A 23,156-nucleotide genomic window follows, 5' to 3' on the forward strand; every position below is an offset into this window, starting at 1 on the left:
GCATAGGAGAAAACAAGTTACAAAGCTTTTCAGAAAGAAAGTGTCGGCTTGGAACTATTTGTTGGGAATTTTCAAGTGTGAGTAAGTCTCACATTGGAAGCAAAGGATAAGTTTGAGCGGTTTATAAGTGTGAGGACCCATACACCCATTGCCTTAAGGTTTTGGGTGAAAGATGTGGTGTCTGGTCCACTTATGGTTTGTTCAAAGGCCAATGTGGAGTTTTATCCCCAATTTTAACCATCTCCTTTGTTTGGCCCTTTATCTGACCCAACAAGTGGTATCAGAGCCGATGGTTGGTGTAGCCATGGTTACGGCTCCTTGTGTCGAAAGTCTTCCTAGCGGTGTGGCTAGGCAGCGGGTTCCGTTGACGCGGTGAAGCGAACGGCGGTGCAAGAGTGGATAAGCTTCCGCGGAGGGGACCATGATAATGTGGAGATGACTCGCACTTGAGGGGGATATTGTTGAGAATTCAAGTGCGGAGTTGGAGTCCCACATTGGTTAAGTATGGGTGAGGAGAAGACTTTATAAGAGATGTGACCCATAAACCTAATCCCTTAAGGTTTTGGGTTAAGATGTGGTGTCCAAGATCTCTTAGTGTCTTGCTTCTCGGCCCATGAGCTCCCCTGTCTCCCCCAAACAGTGGTACCAGAGCCGATGGTTGTTTGACCGTGGGCTTGAGCCTCTGAGACTCAGGAGCACAAGCCCTGAATGACGGCCTCTGAGGTTCTAGATGAGTACAAGCTCAACTTTCGTTTGAGATGGACTCACACTTGAGGGGGAGATTGTTGGGAATTTTCAAGTGTGAGTAAGTCCCACATTGGAAGCTAAGGATAAGTTTGAGTGGTTTATAAGTGTGAGGACCCATACACCCATTGCCTTAAGGTTTTGGGTGAAAGATGTGGTGTCTGGTCCACTTATGGTTTGCTCAAAGCCCAATGTGGAGTTTGATCCCCAATTTTAACCATCTCCTTTGTTTGGCCCTTTATCTGGCCCAACAAGTGGTATCAGAGCCGATGGTTGGTGTAGCCATGGTTACGGCTCCTTGTGTCGAAAGTCTTCCTAGCGGTGTGGCTAGGCGGCGGGTTCCGTTGACGCGGTGAAGCGAACGGCGGTGCAAGAGTTGATAAGCTTCCGCGGAGGGGACCATGATAATGTGGAAATGACTCACACTTGAGGGGGAGATTGTTGAGAATTCAAGTGCGGAGTTGGAGTCCCACATTGGTTAAGTATGGGTGAGGAGAAGACTTTATAAGAGATGTGACCCATAAACCTAATGCCTTAAGGTTTTGGGTTAAGATGTGGTGTCCAAGATCTCTTAGTGTCTTGCTTCTCGGCTCATGAGCTCCCCTGTCTCCCCCAACAAGTGCTTGATCAGATATGAAGCAGCATTTGTCTCCCCACTGATGTGGTTCAACACATTATCATCAACCCACTGACGGATGTAGCCACACACTTGTCTGTGAAAGAGAGTCCATGCATCATCTGTTTTATTTGCAGGCTTTTCCTTCAGGAACACAGGCTGATAGAAGTTCTTCACATAAAGCAGGTCTTCCATTCTTTCTTTCCAAAGGGAATAGTTATTGCCATTCAAAAACACCATTCGGCTCTGATACCTCTTGTTGGGGGAGACAGGGGAGCTCATGGGCCGAGAAGCAAGACACTAAGAGATCTTGGACACCACATCTTAACCCAAAACCTTAAGGCATTAGGTTTATGGGTCACATCTCTTATAAAGTCTTCTCCTCACCCATACTTAACCAATGTGGGACTCCAACTCCGCACTTGAATTCTCAACAATCTCCCCCTCAAGTGCGAGTCATCTCCACATTATCATGGTCCCCTTCGCGGAAGCTTATCCACTCTTGCACCACCGTTCGCTTTACCGCGTCAACGGAACCCGCCGCCTAGCCACACCGCTAGGAAGACTTTCGACACAAGGAGCCGTAACCATGGCTACACCAACCATCGGCTCTGATACCACTTGTTGGGCCAGATAAAGGGCCAAACAAAGGAGATGGTTAAAATTGGGGATAAAACTCCACATTGGGCTTTGAGCAAACCATAAGTGGACCAAACCATCGACTCTGATACCACTTGTTGGGGGAGACAGAGGAGCTCATGGGCCGAGAAGCAAGACACTAAGAGATCTTGGACACCACATCTTTCACCCAAAACCTTAAGGCAATGTGTGTATGGGTCCTCACACTTATAAACCACTCAAACTTATCCTTAGCTTTCAATGTGGGACTTACTCACACTTGAAAATTCCCAACAATCTCCCCCTCAAGTGTGAGTCCATCTCAAACGAAAGTTGAGCTTGTACTCATCTAGAACCTCAGAGGCCGTCATTCTGGGCTTGTGCTCCTGAGTCTCAGAGGCTCAGGCCCATGGTCAAACAACCATCGGCTCTGATACCACTTGTTGGGGGAGACAGGGGAGCTCATGGGCCGAGAAGCAAGACACTAAGAGATCTTAGACACCACATCTTAACCCAAAACCTTAAGGCATTAGGTTTATGGGTCACATCTCTTATAAAGTCTTCTCCTCACCCATACTTAACAAATGTGGGACTCCAACTCCGCACTTGAATTCTCAACACTATTAACTAGTAAAAAAAGTTGTCGTGAAATGCAAGCATGGCTTTTTTAAGGAATCTTGGGATTTGGGAAGAAGACATGTTCTATGTGGACCCAAATGTCACATTGAATTTAAGCAATATATAAGCAACTCATTTAGATTTTAATCAAATGACAGTTTAACTTAGATGGAAGAAGGAATAATCTTGCAATCAATGCAACAGAAAGGTGAAAAGCTTCCAGTATTAGAGAATAAGAATCAAACAAGGAGAAAAAGCCTAAGGCAGCTACAGAACGGTAAGCCACGGCTAAATCAAAAGGGGAACTAACTCTTGAACAAGTGAAACCAAAGGCAGCTACAAAGCTTTCAAACAAGACAAAGAAGACATTACAAGTAAGTTTGGTGACTTAGGTAATACTTACTAACATCTTTTATTTATGTTTGCATAAATAAAAATGAGTGGTAATAGAGTGAGAGAAATATAATCACAATATTTAGTTCAGTAATATTAAAATAATTATTAAATCAGAACATACATGCATTAAAAATATTATTTAGTAACACGTAACTATTTATCAAACGGGTGACGACATCTATCAAAGAATCGTACTGAATGCTTTTAACATTTTTTTTAATTTAAAAACATGCTAGCATATTTCCTGGTTGATACAAATTTACGTTTAGAGTCATTGATTTTAAGAAACCAATATATCAAAGGTGTTAAAAATTTGGAGTGTTTGTTAGGGGAGTAGAATTTAACTTGACCGTCAATAAATCAGATTTTAATTTTTAAAGAGATAATAATGTTTGGGACACATTATATAGAGTTACAATTATATATTTATTTATTATTACAACCTTCAAAAATATCTCTCTGTTATTTCAGTGTTTCGTAGCGTTGTTTCTCATTTCTCTCTCCTCCTCCGCCTTCAAAAACCGAACCACTGTGTGATCACGACGGAACCCTTGTTCAGCGCCTCCGCTACGCTTCTCTCTCTCCGTCGCTGCAATTCGTGGCTCCGTCGTCTTCATCCTTCCAATCCCTAACTCTCCACACCCTTGCATTCTCAGCTCCATCCTTCAACTCGAACTTAATTTCGTTCTGATCAAGTTCCCTCAGGTATTTTCCCCTTTTCTTCTTCAACTCCTTTCTTTCTCTTCAATTCGTGCTACCAGAAATCAGGATCATGTGTTGATTTCATAGGTAGGTGGGTATGCGTGTTGCAAATCCGGTTGCTGAGTGAAGAAAATTAGTTTTGAAAATTTTTGTGGTTTTTGGTTGATGATTGATCAATTGAGATATATGCATTTTGTGACTAATGTGAAAGTTGAAGAAAGATGGTTTTTTTTATTGAGGAAGGAGAGGATCGGGGGAATTAAGCTAAAGGGGAGGTGAAAATCATGGCTTCTTCATGAAGATTGAATTATGGCAATAGAACTTTAATCCTTGAAGGATCTGGTGTTGTTGTGATGCACTAAGCTTTGAAGTCAAGGATTGTTGGTATTTGACATTTGAAGGCTTTCCTGGGTGGGTGTAGGGGTGGTTATGTTGAGGGCATTAGGGTTTGGATTTCTGCACTTTGTTTTAGGTTTTGGAACTGTGCAATGGTTTTGTGGGGTTTAAGGATTAGTTTTTTGCTTGGAAAGGTGCTTGTCTCATGAGGAATGAAATCGTGTGTAACCCCCCGGCTGGGACTTTGGATGATTTGGATTAATATAAATATGGTGGTGCTATTGCGGGTATAAGCCGGAACTTGTTTTTTTTTAAAATCTCTGAGATCTAGGTTATGTTGGTCATGGAGATGGGGAAGAATTCAGTATGCAGTTAGAACTTAGAAGGGAAAGAGAAAGGCTGAACAGTTAATCTGGGGGAAAGAACAGGAAGAGATTGGAGTTGGGGAGAGAATAAAAACCTTACTTTTCAAGCCTTAATTAGAAGAGCAGTTCAGTATGCTTAATTTCCTATGAAATAAAGCTTCATAGATTAAATTTTTAAGACTCTTGATTGTTAAATTACTTTGCACCAGTCTGTTGTAAATATTTATCTCACAGGCCTTATAGAATCCTTAATTCGCTATGTAAATGTAACCAGATATGGAGTCAATTTTAAATTTATTATATGGCTGCCTGAATTTCAGCTGTAGACATTTAATAGAATCCTTTGTAGTATTTCATTATATACTTTCGGCTTTGTAATGCATGCATGTATATATGTATGTCTACCCTTTCTTTTCCATCTTTTCTAGAAGGTAATTCTGTAAGTTGACTTCCTATGTATTCTAGAATCTAGATTAGCTGGTCAAGGGCTGTGGGTGAGGATGAATTTGCAACAAGTTGGACAGCCTAAATCATCTAATGGATATGGTCGTCGGAAATCTGAAAAAGAAGGGGCAACTAAGTCTGATAATAAGATTCCCTCTGGTAAATCAAATACCAGCAGATTAGTGAGCACAGGTGAACTTCTGATCCGAGTTAATTATTATTTTCTATTTTCCTTTCTGCTTTACTGATATTTATTTTTACAGGCGCGATGACTGGCAATAAAAGTGGTAGTGATGAGAGTCCTTCACATGATCGACTAGTGTATTTAACAACATGTCTTATTGGGCACCAGGTGGAAGTCCAGGTGAAAAATGGATCTATATACTCTGGAATATTTCATGCAACAGATACTGACAAAGATTTTGGTATGTTCTGTTTAGTTTGTGCTATTGATTTTGATGATATTGAAGACAATAATACTTTTATATTTCTGTTTAGCTGAATTGGTTCATGTTCTCACTTCTCATTATTATGTTTTATAGTTCATATGGTATTTGAATTTTGAAATGCTTATGTTATCATTACTGTTCTTTTAGGAATCATTTTGAAAATGGCTCGCTTGACAAAGGATGGCTCTTCGCGAGGGCAGAGGTCTGGTGTAGAACTTCTCAACAAAGCTCCTTCCAAGACTTTTATCATACCTGGCAAAGAACTTGTACAAGTCATAGCGAAGGTTTGCTACTTTATATATATATATATATTTGTAATGTACTGGGAAAAATATGGTAGTAATTTCAGTTTAAATTCTGTTATTTTTTTTAATTATTAGATTGGAGACTGTATAGGACTATAGGCAATGGTTTTTGAAAAAAAGTATTAGTCCAGGATTAGGGTAAGTTGCTTTGAACATACACTTAATGTGTTTATTGATGATACTTTTTATGTATTATTTTTGCAGGATATTGCTGTTTCTAGAGATGGCCAATCTAGTGAATCTCACTATGACATGCATCAGGAGATCATGGTTGATTCAGTCATATCTCAATCTCATCATGTTGAGATAGGGAGAGAATTGCAACGATGGGTACCTGATGAAGATGCTCCACAGTGCCCTGAACTGGAAAATATCTTTGATGACCCTTGGAATAGGTAGTTTACATTTCTCTCATTGTCCTGAATATCTTTTTTTATAAACAATTGAATTGGATTCACTGGACATGACATAGCAGGAGCTTCATATCACCAGACTTTAGACTGCCCATTTTTAGAATTATTTCTTTTCTTGAAACCTTGACATGAGATGCATGCTTGTCAGTCCCCTTTTTCTTTCTTTAAACTTTGAAGTTGGCTGAGAAACAATAGTATGTACTATGTAGCATTTTCCCGCTTACTGTAGGAATTTTATTAAAAAGAGGATATAAGATGCTGGTCAATGTCTCAATTACATTTTTTTCCTCCATTTTATAAACACGGGATGTAGGCAGGACCCCAAGAAGTGTTACCTTATCTATGATGATGAATCATTAGTCATCCTCATTGTGGATTAGAATTACCTTTGGACATTGATTCTGTAAATTTACTTATAATTTTTATTTTATTTTCTGTAATCTACTTGTTCCTTTTACTTTCTAATCACATGTTTCTTGTTTATCTACATGATTTTTTGGAATTAGATTTAGGGACAATTCGATTGTGACGATTCTATAAACTTTTTGCATGGGACCAACTTTTTAGTGGAATTTCCCTGAGGAATTCTTTAAGTAAACATGAGCTATCTAATCTAATTCTCTTTATAGGTCGCAGTTATGATATTAACAGTTTTAAGGAGGATTAGACTAGTATTACAGTTTGGATGAGATCTTTGTTATTTGCCCTGTGGGATGTTCTTGTAACAACTAACAAATGATTTTATTAACAATGAAAAGAAATCTTTTTAAGAGCTTAGGAACTTTTTGTATATACATTTATCATAGGCACTCTATTTTTCAGGCGTCATTTTTCTCCCTTTTTACTTGAGCAATATAACTCTCATTTTTTCATGTGTAGTTGAATTGTTTCCTCTTGAATCCTTCTCATTCGTCATTATTACCTATCTAGAAATATGAAAAATAAAAAGTTCAGTTGTTTTCTTGTGGTATCTCAATTCTATTCTCAGGGGCTGCCATCCAAGAACATATTTTGAAAGCTAAGAAATATAAAAATGGGCCCTGTAGAATTATCAGAAGTATATTGGCATAAAATCTGGTTATGAAATATTCTTATATAGCAAAATGGAAATTATGGATTTTGTGGTGTGTCCTTACTTATTAATACAGGGCTTACTTGAGTATAAACGACATTGTTACTACCATTATTTATATTCAGGTTTTTGTTATTTGTTTCTTCTTTCTGATTGTATGTTCATAGTTTTTCCATTTTGTTTTACATTGACTAAGACAGTTATATTATATTTAGGGGATGGAATCAGTTTGAAACAAATGAAATGTTGTTTGGTGTAAAAAGCACATTCAATGAGGAAATCTATACAACAAAGCTTGAAAAAGGGCCTCGGACAAGAGAATTGGAAAGACAAGCTTTAAGAATAGCAAGAGAAATTGAGGGTGAGGAAACCCAAGATCTTCATCTAGCAGAGGTTGGTGTGACTTCAGTCTTTTATTTTATCCCTTTGTGATTTCTGTGGTTTTTGTATTTAGTTTTCTATTTGTATCGCTCAACTACATATTTTTCTCAACAGGAAAGGGGCCTTTACCATGATAACTTTGATATTGATGAAGAGACTCGGTTCTCCTCAGTGTATAGGGGTAAAGGTGTTGATGATAGTGGATGTGATGAAAATGAGGACAAGCTGTTGGATTCACTCAATACTGAAACTTTTGGTGATATGTCTGGTTCGGTTATTATGAGGCCAGGTGATATAAGTGGCGGAAAAGGCAATAATGGAGCTCAAACATGGTCAAATTTATCCTCTGTGGTATCTCCCCAACCAGTTATTTAAGTGTTACGATTTATTTTTACTTAGTTTCAATCATTGGTCATTTTAGATGACACTGGGTTGTCCTTTCTTGTGATTGAAGACTTCCATAATGTATTCATGCTTAACTGATCTTAGTATAAATATTATTTTAGATCTGCTAGCATGTGGCATTTTTCGAGCACGAAGGCACTACTCTGTGATGTTGTCCATACTCTACTTCAATATTGCGGTCATGCAATTTTAAATGTGGTGGTTCTGTTAATTACTTGAGCTGGCAGTATTAGTAAAACATTAATAAGCAGACATCATTTGACTAATTTTAGGAGTTATGATATTTTCTTAATTATTTCTGCTCGAAAGTGTGCTAAATGTTCTGAGTCTTGTTCTGCTTTTGAAATTAATGCATTACATCAAAATCAATATATTGCCAAAGTGTGAATCATTTGGGCCAAAAGAAAGTTGGCATCAATGTTCCCATGTCCAAGCTTTTGCTTTCTCCACTCTTCTGAAATAATTATTTTACATCCTAAATTCAGTACAGTATTTCATGTTGCTTTTATATACAGGACCACTTACGCTCTGGTTCTTATGATCATGCTAAGCAGTTAGTATCTGATCTCCCTGCCCAAAGCTTATTGTTTTCGGATGGGGAAAGCAGGTGTTTGTTGTCTTCTACTTTTCTATTTATTATTATTTGTTCTCTTTTACCAAAAGGTGGCTTTTTAGAAAACATAAAGACAACCTCTTTAATGAATTCTCATTCCCTACAAACTTGCAGGATTCATGATAATTCAGTTCGTGATCTACATGGAGCCAACAATAGTACCGCAGGGGAAAGTAAAATGGTGAGTTGAAGTTTCTTTGTTACAACTCTCATACTCTTGTCTACGTCAATATCTTGCATGAGATTGTTAGTCTGATACTCCTATATCTCATTTTGTTTCTTTTTCTCCCCATTAATTGTTGCAGCAAGCTGAGGATGTCCAGTTGTCGAAATCTGAGGGTTTGTGAAATTTCTTTCTCAGCTCCTTGTTTATTGACTAGGTCCGAAGCATGATGCCTGAATCTAATGGATGAAACTAAATCAATGCCATTTAAGAGACGTTTTTTTAATTATAAATTAAGTGCTGAAGCTTTCTTCAGTACTCAATTGTACTTTGAGTGGAAGCTTTGACCTACATTTAAATTTTCATTTAATCGTTGATTCTTTCATTTAGGTATTGTATTCCTCTGATGTTGACATGTCTTAGTGCAGATTTACAGTCATCACTCAACTTGAAGAAAGATGGCTCTGATAAAGGGGAGTTATCTCCTAATGCCACCTCCAGTGCCCCCTCTGCGCATACTTTACCAAAAACTGATGAGAAAACTGGGTCAATTGGGGAGTTGACTGGGGGTTCGGCCTCTGTCAAAGCTAATGGGGAAACGAAGTCTGTAAATTCACGTAGAAGACTGGGTAGTTCTATATCATCAGGTTCAGATTATGTGGCAGGTGTGACAACATCTTCCGCTCGTGGTCTATCTCCAAGTTCTTCAGTTGGTTCACTGTCTTCCGAGAAATCATCTCTGAATCCCTATGCCAAGGTGAGAAACTTCAAAATTGACTTTTTAGGTCTCTTTTTTAGCTGGCATGTCTCAGGTCTTCCCTAATTGATCTCTCCTTTATTGTTGTCAGGAATTCAAGCTCAACCCTAATGCCAAGAGTTTTATTCCAACTCAGACACCTGTTAGACCTCGCTCCCCAGCGTCTGATGGTTCCTTCTATTTCCCAGCTGGTGTATCTACTGTACCAAGTATGCCGGTCATGCCCATGGGTATTGGAGTAAGTATTTCATGGAAAGTTGTTATCAATCTTCAGTGAGGAAAATATTTATTATACTATCTTAGTAAGTGTGTCAATATTTTCTTGCATAGGGTTTTCTGATAGGCCATTATTGTATAGGGGGTAAATATTTATTGTACTAGGTCTACTACATTTCTATCCACTGGTAGTAAACTGATATTGAATGGGTTACTTTTCTATTCTTATGGTGCTGATCCGGTATCATCTAACTTATGCCATTATATTAACTTCAGTAGAATTTCTTGGTGACTTTTGGTATATAAAAAAATATGAATCTTAGTAGTTGTTTGCTTATCTTGTTTCAAACTCCTGGAGACCATATACTTTGAGACTATCTTTGCTATTGGGTAAGAAAATCTAACTGGTAGGATGTCTGAACTAATACATTTGGAAAGCCTCTTGTGTTTACTTGAATGAAATATTCTGATTGATTATTCCATGAAGCTGAGTACATATATATATACAAGAGTTTAGGGATAGCTAAATAAGGAAAAGATCTATCCTAATAAAAGATAAAATATACTAAATATATTTATTCCCTATTTATTTTATCTACATATCTCAACACTCCCCCTCAAGTTGGAGCATATAAATCGTATGCATCCAGTTTGTCACATATATATTTTATCCGGGGACCTCGTAAAGACTTGGTAAAAATATCAGCCAGCTGATCTTGAGAGCAAACAGAAGAAGTCTTGATAGTACCACAAAGAATCTTCTCCCTAATAAAATGACAATCAACTTCTATATGTTTTGTTCGTTCATGAAAAACCGGATTAGAAGAAAGATGTAAAGCTGACTGATTGTCACATACTAAGTTCATAGGAGTAATCGCACAAAACTTCAACTCCTGAAGTAAGTGCTTCAACCACAAGAGCTCACACGTAGTATGAGCCATAGCACGATACTCAGCTTCGGTGCTTGATCTAGCAACAACACTTTGTTTCTTACTCTTCCAAGAGATGAGATTTCCACCAATAAAAACACAATAACCAGAGGTGGATCTCCTATCACCTGCATCACCTGCCCAATCCGCATCTGAATATCCAGTAATACTAGTATGACCTCTATCAGTATAAACAAGACCTTTTCCAGGCGACCCTTTTATGTATTGAAGTATCCGAATAACAGCCTGCCAATGACTCTTACAAGGAAAGGAGAGTTTAAAAACTGACTGACAACACTAACAGAGAATGATATATCAGGCCTGGTCATTGTGAGATAATTCAACTTTCCTACTAACCTCCTATATCTTCCTGGATCAGAATAAGGCTCCCCCTGGTTAGGCAGAAGCTTCACATTAGGGTCCATAGGAGTATCCGCAGGCTTGCAGTTAAGAAGGCCTGTTTCTTCCAAAATATCAAGCGCATACTTTCTTTGACAAATAGCAATGCCAGACTTTGACTGAGCTACCTCAATCCCAAGATAGTAATGCAAAGATCCAAGATCCTTAGTCTGAAAATGCTGAAACAGGTGCTGCTTAAGAGCTTGTATGCCCTCTTGGTCATCACCGGTGATTACAATATCATCCACATAGACAACAAGATAAATGAACGTCTTTGAGGATGAACACCTAAAGAAGACTGAGTGATCCGCTTCACAACGAACTAACCCAAACTGCTGAATAACATTGCTGAAACGGCCAAACCAAGCTCGGGGTGATTGTTTCAGACCATACAGAGACTTTTGCAATTTACAAACTAGTCCTGACTCCCCCTGAGCAATAAACCCCGGTGGTTGCTCCATATAGATCTCTTCTTCCAAATCACCATGTAAGAAAGCATTTTTAATATCCAGCTGAAACAAGGGCCAATGTCGCATAGCAGCCATGGCCAAAAATAAACGGACAGATGCCATCTTTGCAACTGGTGAAAAAGTATCACTATAATCCAAGCCATAAACCTGAGTGTACCCTTTGGCAACAAGACGAGCCTTCAATCGATCAATATGTCCATCAGGGCCTACTTTAACATTAAAGACCCAACGACACCCAACAATAGATTTCCCTGCAGGAAGAGGAACAAGCTCCCATGTATTATTAGACTCTAAAGCTGTCATCTCGTCAATCATCGCTTGACGCCAACCTTTGTGAGATAGGGCCTCCTGTATAGTCTTAGGTACAGTAATGGAAGATATGGTAGAAACAAAAGCGTAGTATGCAGGGGACAAGCGATGATATGAGAGAAAATTATAAATAGGATGGGGATTACGAGTAGAACGACTACCTTTCCGAAGGGCAATGGGCAAGTCAACAGGATCCGAAGCAGGAGAGGAGGCTGGATGAGGAACCAAATCACATGTCTCATTTCCTGCAGAAACTGAGTCGTGGGGCTCATCCGTTACAGTACGTCGTGGGCGACGCTCATAAGTAATGCGATAACGAGACATATCAGGAGCTGGCGCTGATGGAGTGGAAGTGTCTGCTTGAGGAGTAACGACCGAAGATGGTGACATAGACACTTGAGGAACAGGTAAAACCACAGGAAAGATATCTAGATCAGATTGTTGACCAGTTGTAACAAAGTAAGGTGTATCTTCAAAGAACGTGACATCTGCAGAAGTGTAGAACTTATGTGTGGATGGAGAGTAACACTTATACCCTTTTTGAACACGAGAGTAACCTAAAAAGACACATTTGACAGCCCGAGCAGACATCTTATCACGACCTGGTGAAAGATCATGAACAAAGCAAGTACAACCAAAGACACGAGGCAGAACACAAAATGAAGATTCCCTAGGATACAACATGAAATGAGGAATCTGATTACCCAAAACAGATGATGGCATCCGATTTATCAAATATCCTGCAGTCAAAACAGCTTCACCCCAAAACTTTAAAGGTGCATTAGCATTGATCAATAAAGTACGAGCCGTATCCACAATATGTCTATGTTTTCTCTCAGCTACCCCATTTTGTTGGGGTGTATGTGGACAACTAGACTGATGTATAATGCCATGAGACTTCATAAAAGAGTTAAAGGAATCAGAAAAATACTCTTTAGCATTATCACTTCGTAGAACACGAATTTTCAGGTAAGACGGCAAATTAAGATCAGTCATCTGGAGATTTGCCAAATTACGTACTGAATCATACAACCGCTGAATATCATTAGCATAGATGTCCTGTGCCTTTTTCCACACATCATAACATGTTTTGTAGGGACGAAAGTGAACAATCAGTCTAGGTTCAATTGCCTGGTATAATAAAGAAACAAGTTGATAATCAGCCTTCTCCCATTCCTTCTTCTCAGAAGCATCAATATCAGCACACTTTTTAGTAAGGTGCTCGGACAAACCTTGACCCAAAAACCAGATCTCAACAGCATTGGACCAATCTAGATAATTTGCCTCATTCAACTTCTCAGAAGTGATAACAGGAGTCCCAGAAAAAGCAAATGAGATGAGACTCTTCTTCTCACCCTTGGGAGACTTATCCTTCAGCAAATCCTCCATGAAGAAAAAGAACAAACAGAGACAGGGAAAACAACCGCAACCAAACAAATCCAAACACACTTCAAACGAAAGGCTCACTGACTGGAACAGGCCAAAAAACAGAAACAAGAGACCTCAAACACAGAAACGAACCACAGAAGAGGAATCCTGGAATAAAAACAAGCAAACCCAGAAAAATTGTCAGCGGCGACCGGCGGCGACGGCAGCGGCTGGCGGTGGCGGCTGATCACGACACAGTGGTGGCAGCAGCGGACTATGGTAGCAGCAGCCAACAGCAGTGGTGGCGGCCGGTGGTTGCTTCCGGAATTCTAAGTGGTAAAAATAAGGGTTAGCCTACGATGGCTGAAACCCTAAACTAAACTAGTAAACCAGAGGGAGACTTGAATCAGAAAGCTCTGGTACCAACTTGAATGAAATATTCTGATTGATTATTCCATGAAGCTGAGTACATATATATATACAAGAGTTTAGGGATAGCTAAATAAGGAAAAGATCTATCCTAATAAAAGATAAAATATACTAAATATATTTATTCCCTATTTATTTTATCTACATATCTCAACATGTTTGATCCATGGTCTTCTATTCTATTATAAGAGATGAGTATTGCCATATCTTTCATTTGATGATTGCCATAATTTACTTGGATGTGTCATGCTAGTATCCTCTGTCCCATATTCTAATGCATGTTCAGATTGGTACGGAATAGGGAGTGGCATGTGAAAGTTCACTAGCTCCTTCCATTTTTAGGTGTGTTGTCATTTTTTTGTAGGACACCTGTATTTCTTATGAAATGTAGAGAATATAACTACATAACTATTGAATGGCTTAGCTGCATCATAGGATTAAAACTTTATGATTAAGTGCCAAATTGACCTGGTCACTCTGTAGGAGACTATATAGAACTTTTAGCGATATCTCAAAGTCGCCATTACCTCTGACTTTATTCTCTTTGCAATCTTGATTATGTTGGATTTGGTGTGCAGGTTGGAACTACTTTTGCAGGGCAACAACCTATCATATATAATCCACAGGTAGCACAAATGCCATCCCAACCATATTTTCATCCGAATGGACAACAGGTGGATTTAACTTTGGTTTTTCCCTGGTGACTTCTTTGTGAATATTGATATTTCAGAATAATTACTTCATATTATTAATCTCATTGCAGTATGGACAGCTTGTTGGTCATCCTAGGCAAGTTTTCTACATGCCGAATTACCAACCTGTAAGGACTGACATGTTTTATTCATTTTAGTTAAAATTATTCTCCGTTTTCCTCATGCTTCAATACATGAGTGTGCTTTAATTCTACGTATCTCAGTTTTGCTGTCCTCAGCATTATGATAAGGTCATGATAAAATTAGCTATCTCAATATATTCATTGATATATGCTGATGTATCATGGATGTTGGATCTTCTTCCTTGTAAAATCATGGACCAGGGCTTTTCTTCATATATGCATCTTATCTGAATTTGAAAAGTCTTAGCTACCATTAATATGCCTCTGGCTGAACTTCTGTGTTCAATATTTTGGGATCTCAATCTTTCTGATCTGTTTTTACAGGAGACGCAATATAAGGGACGGAATTATTGACTACTTAGTTGATTGAATTCTGCTAAGTTCGATCCTTGCCTGAAAAGAATGAACTCAGTGGATTGTGTGGAGTTTCAAATGACCAGGATATCTGTAGCTTCTTGGAGGACATCCATGAAGTTTGATAATTCGCAGGCGAGTTGGCTCCTTGTGGGATATAAGTTACTGATCTTGTATTCAGCCATACATCTTTTGGGATTTTTCAGTTTTCTCTTCAGTATTATTGTGCAACATTTACTTAATTATCGTCTTCTATAGTTTAATTACTACCCATTCTTTTAACCTTTAGTAACCGTGTTGTGTTCCTCTCCTCTCAGTTAGATACAGGTATATTTCGTATGTTTCTAATGATTTGAGTCTAAACTCGTTGAAACGTTTGCACTGGGTTGCTGTATAACTTTGGCTTCTTTTAATGAGAGCTGAATCAGTAGGCAGTAGCTCCCATGCCATTGTGAACATGAAGGGTAAATAACTCCGATGAAAGATATTTGCAGAATTACTGAGTAATATATTAAAAATAATTACAAAATTTAGCAAGATGTTTTGGTCTAGGTAAATGGAGACGAAGGAAAGAGATGGAATGGAAGTTGTCGCTGTCAAATGATACATAGACCTTGTGAAAATGCATTAGTTCTTTATCAACCTTGGTCTCATAGCTATTATTTTTCATGAATTCAAGTTGTCCATCTGTGTTATAATAGGAATAGGATAAGAAAGTTAGATGGATAAGATAAAAGTATAATAATATTTTATCCAATTTAATGTTTGATGCGCAACAGACAGTAGTACAATATGATGTAAATTATAGGCAAATGAATGAATTATTGTATCATGGCGTCAAAGCTCTAATAGAGGGTCTTAGGTAATGGTAGTAGAGGGTGTTCAATGCATGGCAATGAAAGGGTGTTAATCTGTAGTGGTGGTGGAGGGTGTCCTGCAATGATGATAGTGATCGAGAGATCTCGATGGTGGTGGCAACGGTGGAGGATGCCGAGTTGTGATGGTAAAGCGTGTCAATGATGGTGATAGTGATTAAGGGTGGCTAACAACGGTTGTGATTATGGACTGCGCTAGGTGACAACAATGAAAGATGCTCGCAAGGATAAGGCATGTTGATGTATTCACATATTTTACTTCTGTTATAGAGCTTGTGCATAGCCGTCTGTCCACTTCTCACCATCATTTTTGGATTATAAGTCATATTCATGCTTTGATCAAGAAAATCGGGTTGTCTCTCTTACTCATACTCATCGTGAAGGAAATGTGTACGCAGATTTCCTAGGGAAGCTTGGTCCTCATTCATCTGATGAGGTTCAAGTCTTCTATGATGCATTGGATAGATTATGACCTATGCTGACTTTGGGTTACATGGACACTTTTTTTCTTTCTTTCTATAATGTAGGTCTTGTTTGATGGTTTTTTTTTTATGCCAATGGTATAAAAAATATTGCAACATGATCTTTTTAGTAAATAGTCTTATGGCTTAATTGCACTTTTGGTCCCCCAACTATTGCCTTCCTGCGAAAATCGTCCTCAAACTTTAAAATTAGCAAAAAAAGTCCTCCAACTATACATGTTGTTGCACTTTTGGTCTGCCGTTTGCCTTTCGTGAGAAAACTAATGTGAGAAGCTGATGTGGCTCCCTCACACGTGTCTCACGTGACTTTCTTCAGAGAGCTTGATGACTGGACAAGTCACATGCTTCTCACGCGACTCTAAAAGGGTTCCATGGTGAAGAAGACGATGGAGGAGGGAGATGGCCGTTGGAGCCTTTCAGAGTTACGTGAGAAGCATGTGACTTATCCAGTCATCAAGCTCTCTGAAGAAAGTCACGTGAGGCGCGTGTGAGGGAGCTACATCAGCTTCTCACATTAGTTTTCTCACGGAAGGCAAACGACAGACCAAAAGTGCAACAACATGTATAGTTGGATGACGTTTTTTGCTAATTTTGAAGTTTGGGGACGATTTTCGCAGAAAGGCAATAGTTGGGGGACCAAAAGTGCAATTAAGCCTAATCTTATTTATCTATGAGTTTGATGTAAGCTAGCACATAAACCCTTATAAGCGGCTTTAACTATTTCTATCCCTATGCTCCATGGCTTCGCCAGTACTTGGCACTCTGCATATTGTTGCTACTACAACACCTTCCATCGCCATTTTGCACCTACTAGAATTTCATACTCCCTTCACAATTTTCACTGCCACTTACTCTCCATGGTCACCATTACCTGGTATCTTTGGCAGCTACCAACTCCAAACACCATCCATTATTATCATCACAACAATCTAACATTGTCCACCAATGTTACCGCTTCCATAGTGTCATCACCTGACATCTAGGCATACTCGATACCACGTCTTAACTATGACTCCTCCGTTCCTTTTTAAGTGTTGTTTTAGAAGAATTTTTTTGTTCCTACTTAACTGTCATTTTAGTGTTTTAGGGTTACAATTTGTCAATTATACCCTTGCTTTTTCAATAACTCTACCTTACATTTTCCATAAAATTCTCCTTTCTCAATAACTATGAAGAACTTTATGACTTTATGATTAAGTGAGAGTGGTTAATGGTTTAATGATATGAGAGAGTGGAAAAAAACTTACAATCTACTATCTTGGTTGGAGAGCTTTATGATTTTATGATTGGGATGTGAGAGGGTAGAATGGGAAAAAACTCTAAAAACCCACTATCTTGGTTGGAGAGCTTTATGCTTAAACGACACTTAAAAAGGAACGAAGGGAGTAGCATTTAGCACGTGTTATTTACAACGTCTTAAAATTTACTTACAAAGAAGTCATTTTAACTTGTGAATCATAATTTTCTTGATGCATATTTGAATTTGAGTTGAATGTTCTTTGTCTTCCGTTGCGTGATTCCAAAGCATTAAAAGTGTAATAATTTGGTGACTTAAAGTTGAATGTGTTTTTTTGGCACTTTTAGATTGAACCTAACCGTTTTCTAAACACACCCGACAAAACCATGTTTTAAAGGTATTTATTTGACGGTCCTTAAATTGTTATTATTTTTTGTGAGTTAGAGTATTCTCCCAAAATATATTTTTCATAAAATAAATTCATCAATGTGTGGTTGATTTAATTAGTATATGTTTGATTTTTCAGAGATTTCTGGTGTTGGCTGCAATTTCTTGGAGCGTTCTTATGATGCTGATGTTCTGGTTGTTCCACTTTATGATTCCCCGAGGGCTTCTCATGATCATGGGTTTGCGGAGGGGCTCTTTGCCTCTCATATAGAGGAAGCTTTATGCGTTTCTCTACCCCGATATCAAGTGAAAACCTTAGGCTTAGGGGAAGACCTAAGAAAACTGATAAATGTAGAAAGAAGATTGGTCTCGTTGATTGCTGCGGGGGACTAAATCAATGGAGGAAGATGTTGTGGAGCCGACCGGAAGAGAGTTGATGGGGCTACCGATGGAGCTGTCGGAGCCTAATGGAGTTTTGACTAGGACGCGGAGTGCCTTGCATATGGGGAAACGCTTACACATGAAATATAATTGCTGTGGTTCTGCCGCCTTCTTTTAGATTGCTTCCTTGATTAATGCTCGTAGATATTATCGTCTATGGATAATTGAAATTAAGTGACTTATTGTTCTCCTAGATTAATGCTCAGAGACCTTCTTAGGGTAGGTGTGAGGGCGTCGTGGTTGGGGTTTTGGTCTTTGGGGTTTTGAGGGGTGGTGGTGGGTGCTTCGGGGTTTTGTTTTATTGGTTTGTGGAGGTTTCCTCTTTTCCTCCTTGTTTGGCTTTGGGGTTAGTCTTTGTTAAGCTGGGTTGTTGATTTTTTATCCCTTTTTAAGAGACATGTATATTTTTGATAACATTATCCTCATTAATATAATTTTTCTATCGAAAAAAGAAAATTAGTTAAATAAAAGTAAATCAAGATAAATTCTAGAATTCAACCTAGAACCATATAGTTAAGGGATCTAAATCTCTTCCATTGGAACCTATAATTAAGGCATATTAGTTGTAATTTTCTTCAAAGGACAATCACCTTCTTTAAAAATTAGAATACTGTATTGACCAAAAAAAAAAAATTAGAATACTGCTGCAAATTTTATACATTATATACTATCACATGACATGATGATTAGCTGCCAACTCTTATGGGCCGTCATTCTTCTATTTTGTTTTTTTTATCCTTTGTTTTTTACGCATAATTATGTTTCAGTGTTATTATTAATCCTAAACTAGAGTAGGTTTTAACGTGTAACTCTTCATCTGAAAACCATCTTAGTGAAAAAGTTATTTTTTCCAACAATATTCATTTAGTGAAAAGGCTATCCAATTGCCCTTGCACATATATATAAGACTGAATGTGTTTTTTCTTTTCAACACATCAACAAGCAAGCTGAAAGATACTAAGTGTTTGCCTTCAATCTCACGTACTGCAATACTCATAGTCTAAAATCCATAGTTTTGTTTTTTCTTACTTATTTGACTACTTCTTGAACTATTAGTGTCTTCTTCAAATAGTCTTTCTTTTGGTTTTTTAAATCTGTTTTCAGCATGAATGAATGTTTTGGTTACAAATAGTGAAGTATGTATTCGTTTGCTTTCTTTGTCAATACATAAGATATTACTATACTAATTATTTTATTATTTTTACTACTCTGAGATAACTAGATAGTGAACACTGTTATGACTGTATGAGTGTTTTTATCCCTTTTTGATTAATTCTGTAAGTTGATCTATAAATTCAATAATTTTTTCAACTTTTTATGTTATTTATTTTTATGCATAATATTATATCTCTCATAAAAATAATGAGAATTCATTGCTTTCAGGGTTTGTTTTGTACCATGGATAACAATGACAATGCTGCTATTCGCTACAGGGGTTTTTTCCTGTACATTGATCCTCAACTGGTACTAAGTCCTATGCTTTGTGCTTTTAAAATATTTTCCACAATTTTTATAGCATACGTGATGTTGTTTTTTCTCTGGATGCAATGCAGGAATACACTCAGTTGCCTCCTATGTTTGTCAGTGAATATGGCGACATGGTTACTGAGACTATTACGTTGATTGATGCTGGTGGATCTATGTTTAATGTTTGGATGCAAAAGAATGCTGATGTTTACATGTTCACTGCGGGTATTTCTGACCTGAGGATTCAATACAATTTGCTTCATGGTGGATGGTTGGATGTCTACTATTTGGGTCAATCTGAGTTTCATGTTAAGATCATGGATAGGGAATATAGGGAGGTTAACTACTTTTCGCCACCTATCTTTCGTGAGATTGGCTGGGTTGATGCAAATTATATACCAGTTCAATATGACAGTGATGCTGACGAGCTTAATGAGGAATTTTATAAAGAGTTTTATTTTACACTGAAAAAATCTCATGTGGTCAGCAATAAGAAGGTACATTTTATCAAGCACCATTCTAATTGATTTTTTTTTTCATTCTATACTACCTTTATGGATAAGTTAATTGAGATCTTTCCATGTTATTTTTAGGTTCTTCCTGCAGCTTTGATCAGGTTTGCTATGCTGCCTATGAAGCCAAATCGTTGTGTGTTGAGGGATGAATTTGGTAGGAGGTACTTTTGCACCCTGTATTGGCACACTACAAGGTTTAACGAAGGCCATTTCAAAGGAGGATGGATTGAGTTTATTCAAGAAAGTGGACTGACTGTGGGGGATATGGTTTATATGGGGATAGACAAGAGGGATCCAACTGTGATTCACATTGGGAAAGTTAATCCATATGCATAGTTGGAAGTAAGTAGTACAATCCTTAGTATAAGGATTCATTTTGCAACTTGGGGCTGTCATGTTTGAGAAAGGCTTTTGTATTCATGCCACATTAGAAGTTGGTGTTTTTCTCTTTTGTCATGTCTGTTGTCTTTCTATCTAAAATTAGTATTACTTTCTATTTGCATTGTTGTTTTGTTGAAGTGTTTTCTGCCTCACAAGGGAGGGGTTGTTCCCTTGGAATGGTTTTTTCAATTAATGGTTATCATTTCTAGAAAAATAAACGTGTCTTTCATAATTTTAGTAACTAAGCTTATCATCAATGGACTACCAAGAAATGGTGTGTGAATAGTCAAGGAGGAAGAAAAAAAAAGCTATTTTGACACATCTTTTTATTTTATTCTATGTGCTGTGTTTTCTTTTAGTTGTCTACTAATTAAGTTAGTTTATTTTATTGGTTTGAAAATGTGATTACAGTAAAAGTCTTTAATTTTGTGACCTACTTTCATGAAAAACGGACTCACCAATTGATATTCGCAGTAAGTACAATATCAGCAAAAGAATAATGCATAACACTAAACTACATATAGCTAAAAGAAAACAGAAGTAGATCACTTAAACTTAAAATCACAATAGATGTGATATGTGTGTTATTGAATTCATTATGTTGTTCCATATTGCACTTTAGACCTTAAAAATGAATGTTGAATCAGTTGTTGTAGAGCATGTTTGGATAACAGTTTGCTAGCTATATGTTCTAATTCAGCGGAAAGATAAATTGGTGGTGTTTCAATACCGACTCAAATTTAGCTACCAGCTCAATCCCTTTCTAGACCACTATGCTTTTGGTATAAAAAAAAAGTAATATCATAATTTAAATACGTTCTTACTATACGTGTTATCTGTATATTTAGAAAAAACCTGATATCCCATTGTGAATTTATCCCATTCAGATTTGCTTTCATGAGGCAAGTAAGTGTGCGATGCAGTCCAGATATAATTTTTGTCAGATACTCTTACCTTATTGCAGCATTCTTCTTCCCACACTTATGTTTTGCATATCTTGGGATCGATGCAACTCATTTGAAATTAATTATATTATTCTCTTATTAATTATCTAGAAGAAATAAGCTCACTAAGCTACTCTATGATCTATGGCATGCGTGAGACAACTTTGCTGCACACCATTTAATTTTTTGTTTAATCTCCTAAATGTGTTAGAAATGGTAGTTGGGTGGTTATTAAATCACACCCAACCCCTTCATGGCACTATATATATATATATGTAAGTTGGTGTATGTGTGATTTCCATATTGAGTTCCAAACCAAAAGAATCTTGGCCTCTCCAATACTTTATGCATTTTGTTCTTTCATCTTCTGCTCATGGACCGCCTGATCCGTCGTCCCCTCAGTTTCTATAAAGGATGGGTGATAGTAACTAGCCATCCATATGAGGTATCTGTGACCACAGTTTGTATATTGTAGAGCTTACTTCAATCCTCTTTGCATTTTTCCTAATTCATTTTTTTACATGTTAATAGGTTGAAACAGAAATTTATCCAGATTTTGCTAAGAAGCACAATTATGAGCTGCGTGATTACTGGCATTTGATTGATCCCCGCCAAAATGTGCATCGTGTTCGTTATGTTAGAGACCAAAACAAGGCAGTTCTGACTGAGGGGTGGGCTGATCTTCGAAATTTCTATGGTGTGCATGGTGATATGTGGGCTCTGCTCAAATATGTTGGCGGTTCATTCTTTGACATCAATGTTTATGGCATTGGCAGAGGTGAGATTGACTACCATCGAGTTGTTGTTCAAGTTTCACCGGCTTCTGATCAGCCCGATCCAATTGTCGGTCCAGCTTTACCAGCTCCACAAGCTTTTCAATTTCTTGAACCAGATCTGCCTGCCCCTCAAGTCTCTGGTCCTCAACCCATGCCTCAATTCGCTGCTGCATTTTCAGTTGAATGTTCATTTACCCAACATTTAACAGACTATCAAGCTACTGGACCTCAGATGGTTTGGTTTTAATTGAGATTTAAATATTGTTTATCATAAAAAAATTCCGCTACATATTCACCAGTTTTAATTTTGTTTTTGCATGCAGAATCTGCCCGTGCACGCCTCTACTTATCTCCGCACCTGTGGGTCGGCTCCATGGACGCTTAAGGGACCTTTAGGTGATGAGGTTCAGTGCAATATAATTGCATCTTCACAGCATCCATGTGCAAAGATAGGGAGTGGATGGAGGAGATTCTGTGAGATCCACAAGTTCCAAGCTGGTGATGTTTTGGTCTTCAAGTTTTCAAATGCACAGATTCGGGTTATAAAGGTGGAGGGGCGATGGGCTGGAAGATATTTTAGGGCTGTTTTCTGAACCTAATTGCTTGGATGGATGTTTTCCTATAATATGTGATAGTTTGTTGATGTTGTTGGTGTCTATGACTATGTATAAGTAGTCTGTGTTTGTTCTATGAGGAAGTTATGTTTGCCGTCTGTTTTATTTTGGTTACCTTAAAGTGTTGGTGTTCTTCAGACTTTTCAATGAGATGTATGGATGAATCAGGTTTAATCTATTTAGCCATTGGAAAAGTTCTTATCTATATCAAATTTTATTTATCTTCATCTTAAAAGATTACATTAATTTAGTACTTGATAATTTTTTGATGCTACTAACCCAATGAAAATATGATCATTGTTTTCAAAATTTCGATTTCTTAATTGGATAA

The 23,156-nt window shown here is 37.8% G+C and overlaps 2 protein-coding genes across 3 annotated transcripts; both read left to right on the forward strand.

The window, feature by feature from the left end:
• The first annotated feature begins 3,440 nt into the window (after nucleotides 1-3,440).
• LOC130746489 (polyadenylate-binding protein-interacting protein 3-like) lies at nucleotides 3,441-14,994 on the forward strand. Of its 2 annotated transcripts, none has more exons than XM_057599126.1 (15): nucleotides 3,441-3,697; nucleotides 4,861-5,031; nucleotides 5,103-5,264; nucleotides 5,436-5,572; nucleotides 5,798-5,988; nucleotides 7,294-7,471; nucleotides 7,574-7,810; nucleotides 8,380-8,471; nucleotides 8,592-8,658; nucleotides 8,783-8,816; nucleotides 9,069-9,397; nucleotides 9,489-9,635; nucleotides 14,096-14,191; nucleotides 14,281-14,337; nucleotides 14,677-14,994. In XM_057599126.1, exons 2-15 carry the CDS (start codon nucleotides 4,896-4,898, stop codon nucleotides 14,704-14,706), a joined length of 1,893 nt encoding a protein of 630 aa, XP_057455109.1. In that variant the 5' UTR covers nucleotides 3,441-3,697; nucleotides 4,861-4,895; the 3' UTR covers nucleotides 14,707-14,994. The 2 variants fall into 2 exon arrangements, with proteins under 2 accessions (XP_057455109.1, XP_057455110.1); XM_057599127.1 differs by having other exon boundaries at nucleotides 4,868-5,031.
• Nucleotides 14,995-21,748: 6,754 nt separating this feature from the next.
• LOC130746493 (uncharacterized) lies at nucleotides 21,749-22,940 on the forward strand. Its single transcript, XM_057599132.1, has 3 exons — nucleotides 21,749-21,880; nucleotides 21,967-22,446; nucleotides 22,535-22,940. The coding sequence occupies exons 1-3, from the start codon at nucleotides 21,809-21,811 to the stop codon at nucleotides 22,802-22,804; spliced, it is 822 nt and encodes a 273-aa protein (XP_057455115.1). The 5' UTR covers nucleotides 21,749-21,808; the 3' UTR covers nucleotides 22,805-22,940.
• Nucleotides 22,941-23,156: the final 216 nt, after the last annotated feature.

The sequence above is a fragment of the Lotus japonicus genome, chromosome 3, assembly GCF_012489685.1.
Source record: "Lotus japonicus ecotype B-129 chromosome 3, LjGifu_v1.2".
NCBI lineage: Eukaryota > Viridiplantae > Streptophyta > Magnoliopsida > Fabales > Fabaceae > Lotus > Lotus japonicus.

Excerpts from the sequence above, each read along its gene's own strand:
- LOC130746493 (XM_057599132.1), top strand. The coding sequence starts at position 21,809 with ATGGACCGCCTGATCCGTCGTCCCCTCAGTTTCTATAAAGGATGGGTG. Across the intron at positions 21,881-21,966 it reads TAACTAGCCATCCATATGAG|GTTGAAACAGAAATTTATCC; the intron begins GTATCTGTGACC and ends ACATGTTAATAG. Across the intron at positions 22,447-22,534 it reads AAGCTACTGGACCTCAGATG|AATCTGCCCGTGCACGCCTC; the intron begins GTTTGGTTTTAA and ends TTTTGCATGCAG.
- LOC130746489 (XM_057599126.1), top strand. The coding sequence starts at position 4,896 with ATGAATTTGCAACAAGTTGGACAGCCTAAATCATCTAATGGATATGGT. Across the intron at positions 8,472-8,591 it reads TTTTCGGATGGGGAAAGCAG|GATTCATGATAATTCAGTTC; the intron begins GTGTTTGTTGTC and ends ACAAACTTGCAG. Across the intron at positions 8,817-9,068 it reads CCAGTTGTCGAAATCTGAGG|ATTTACAGTCATCACTCAAC; the intron begins GTTTGTGAAATT and ends GTCTTAGTGCAG.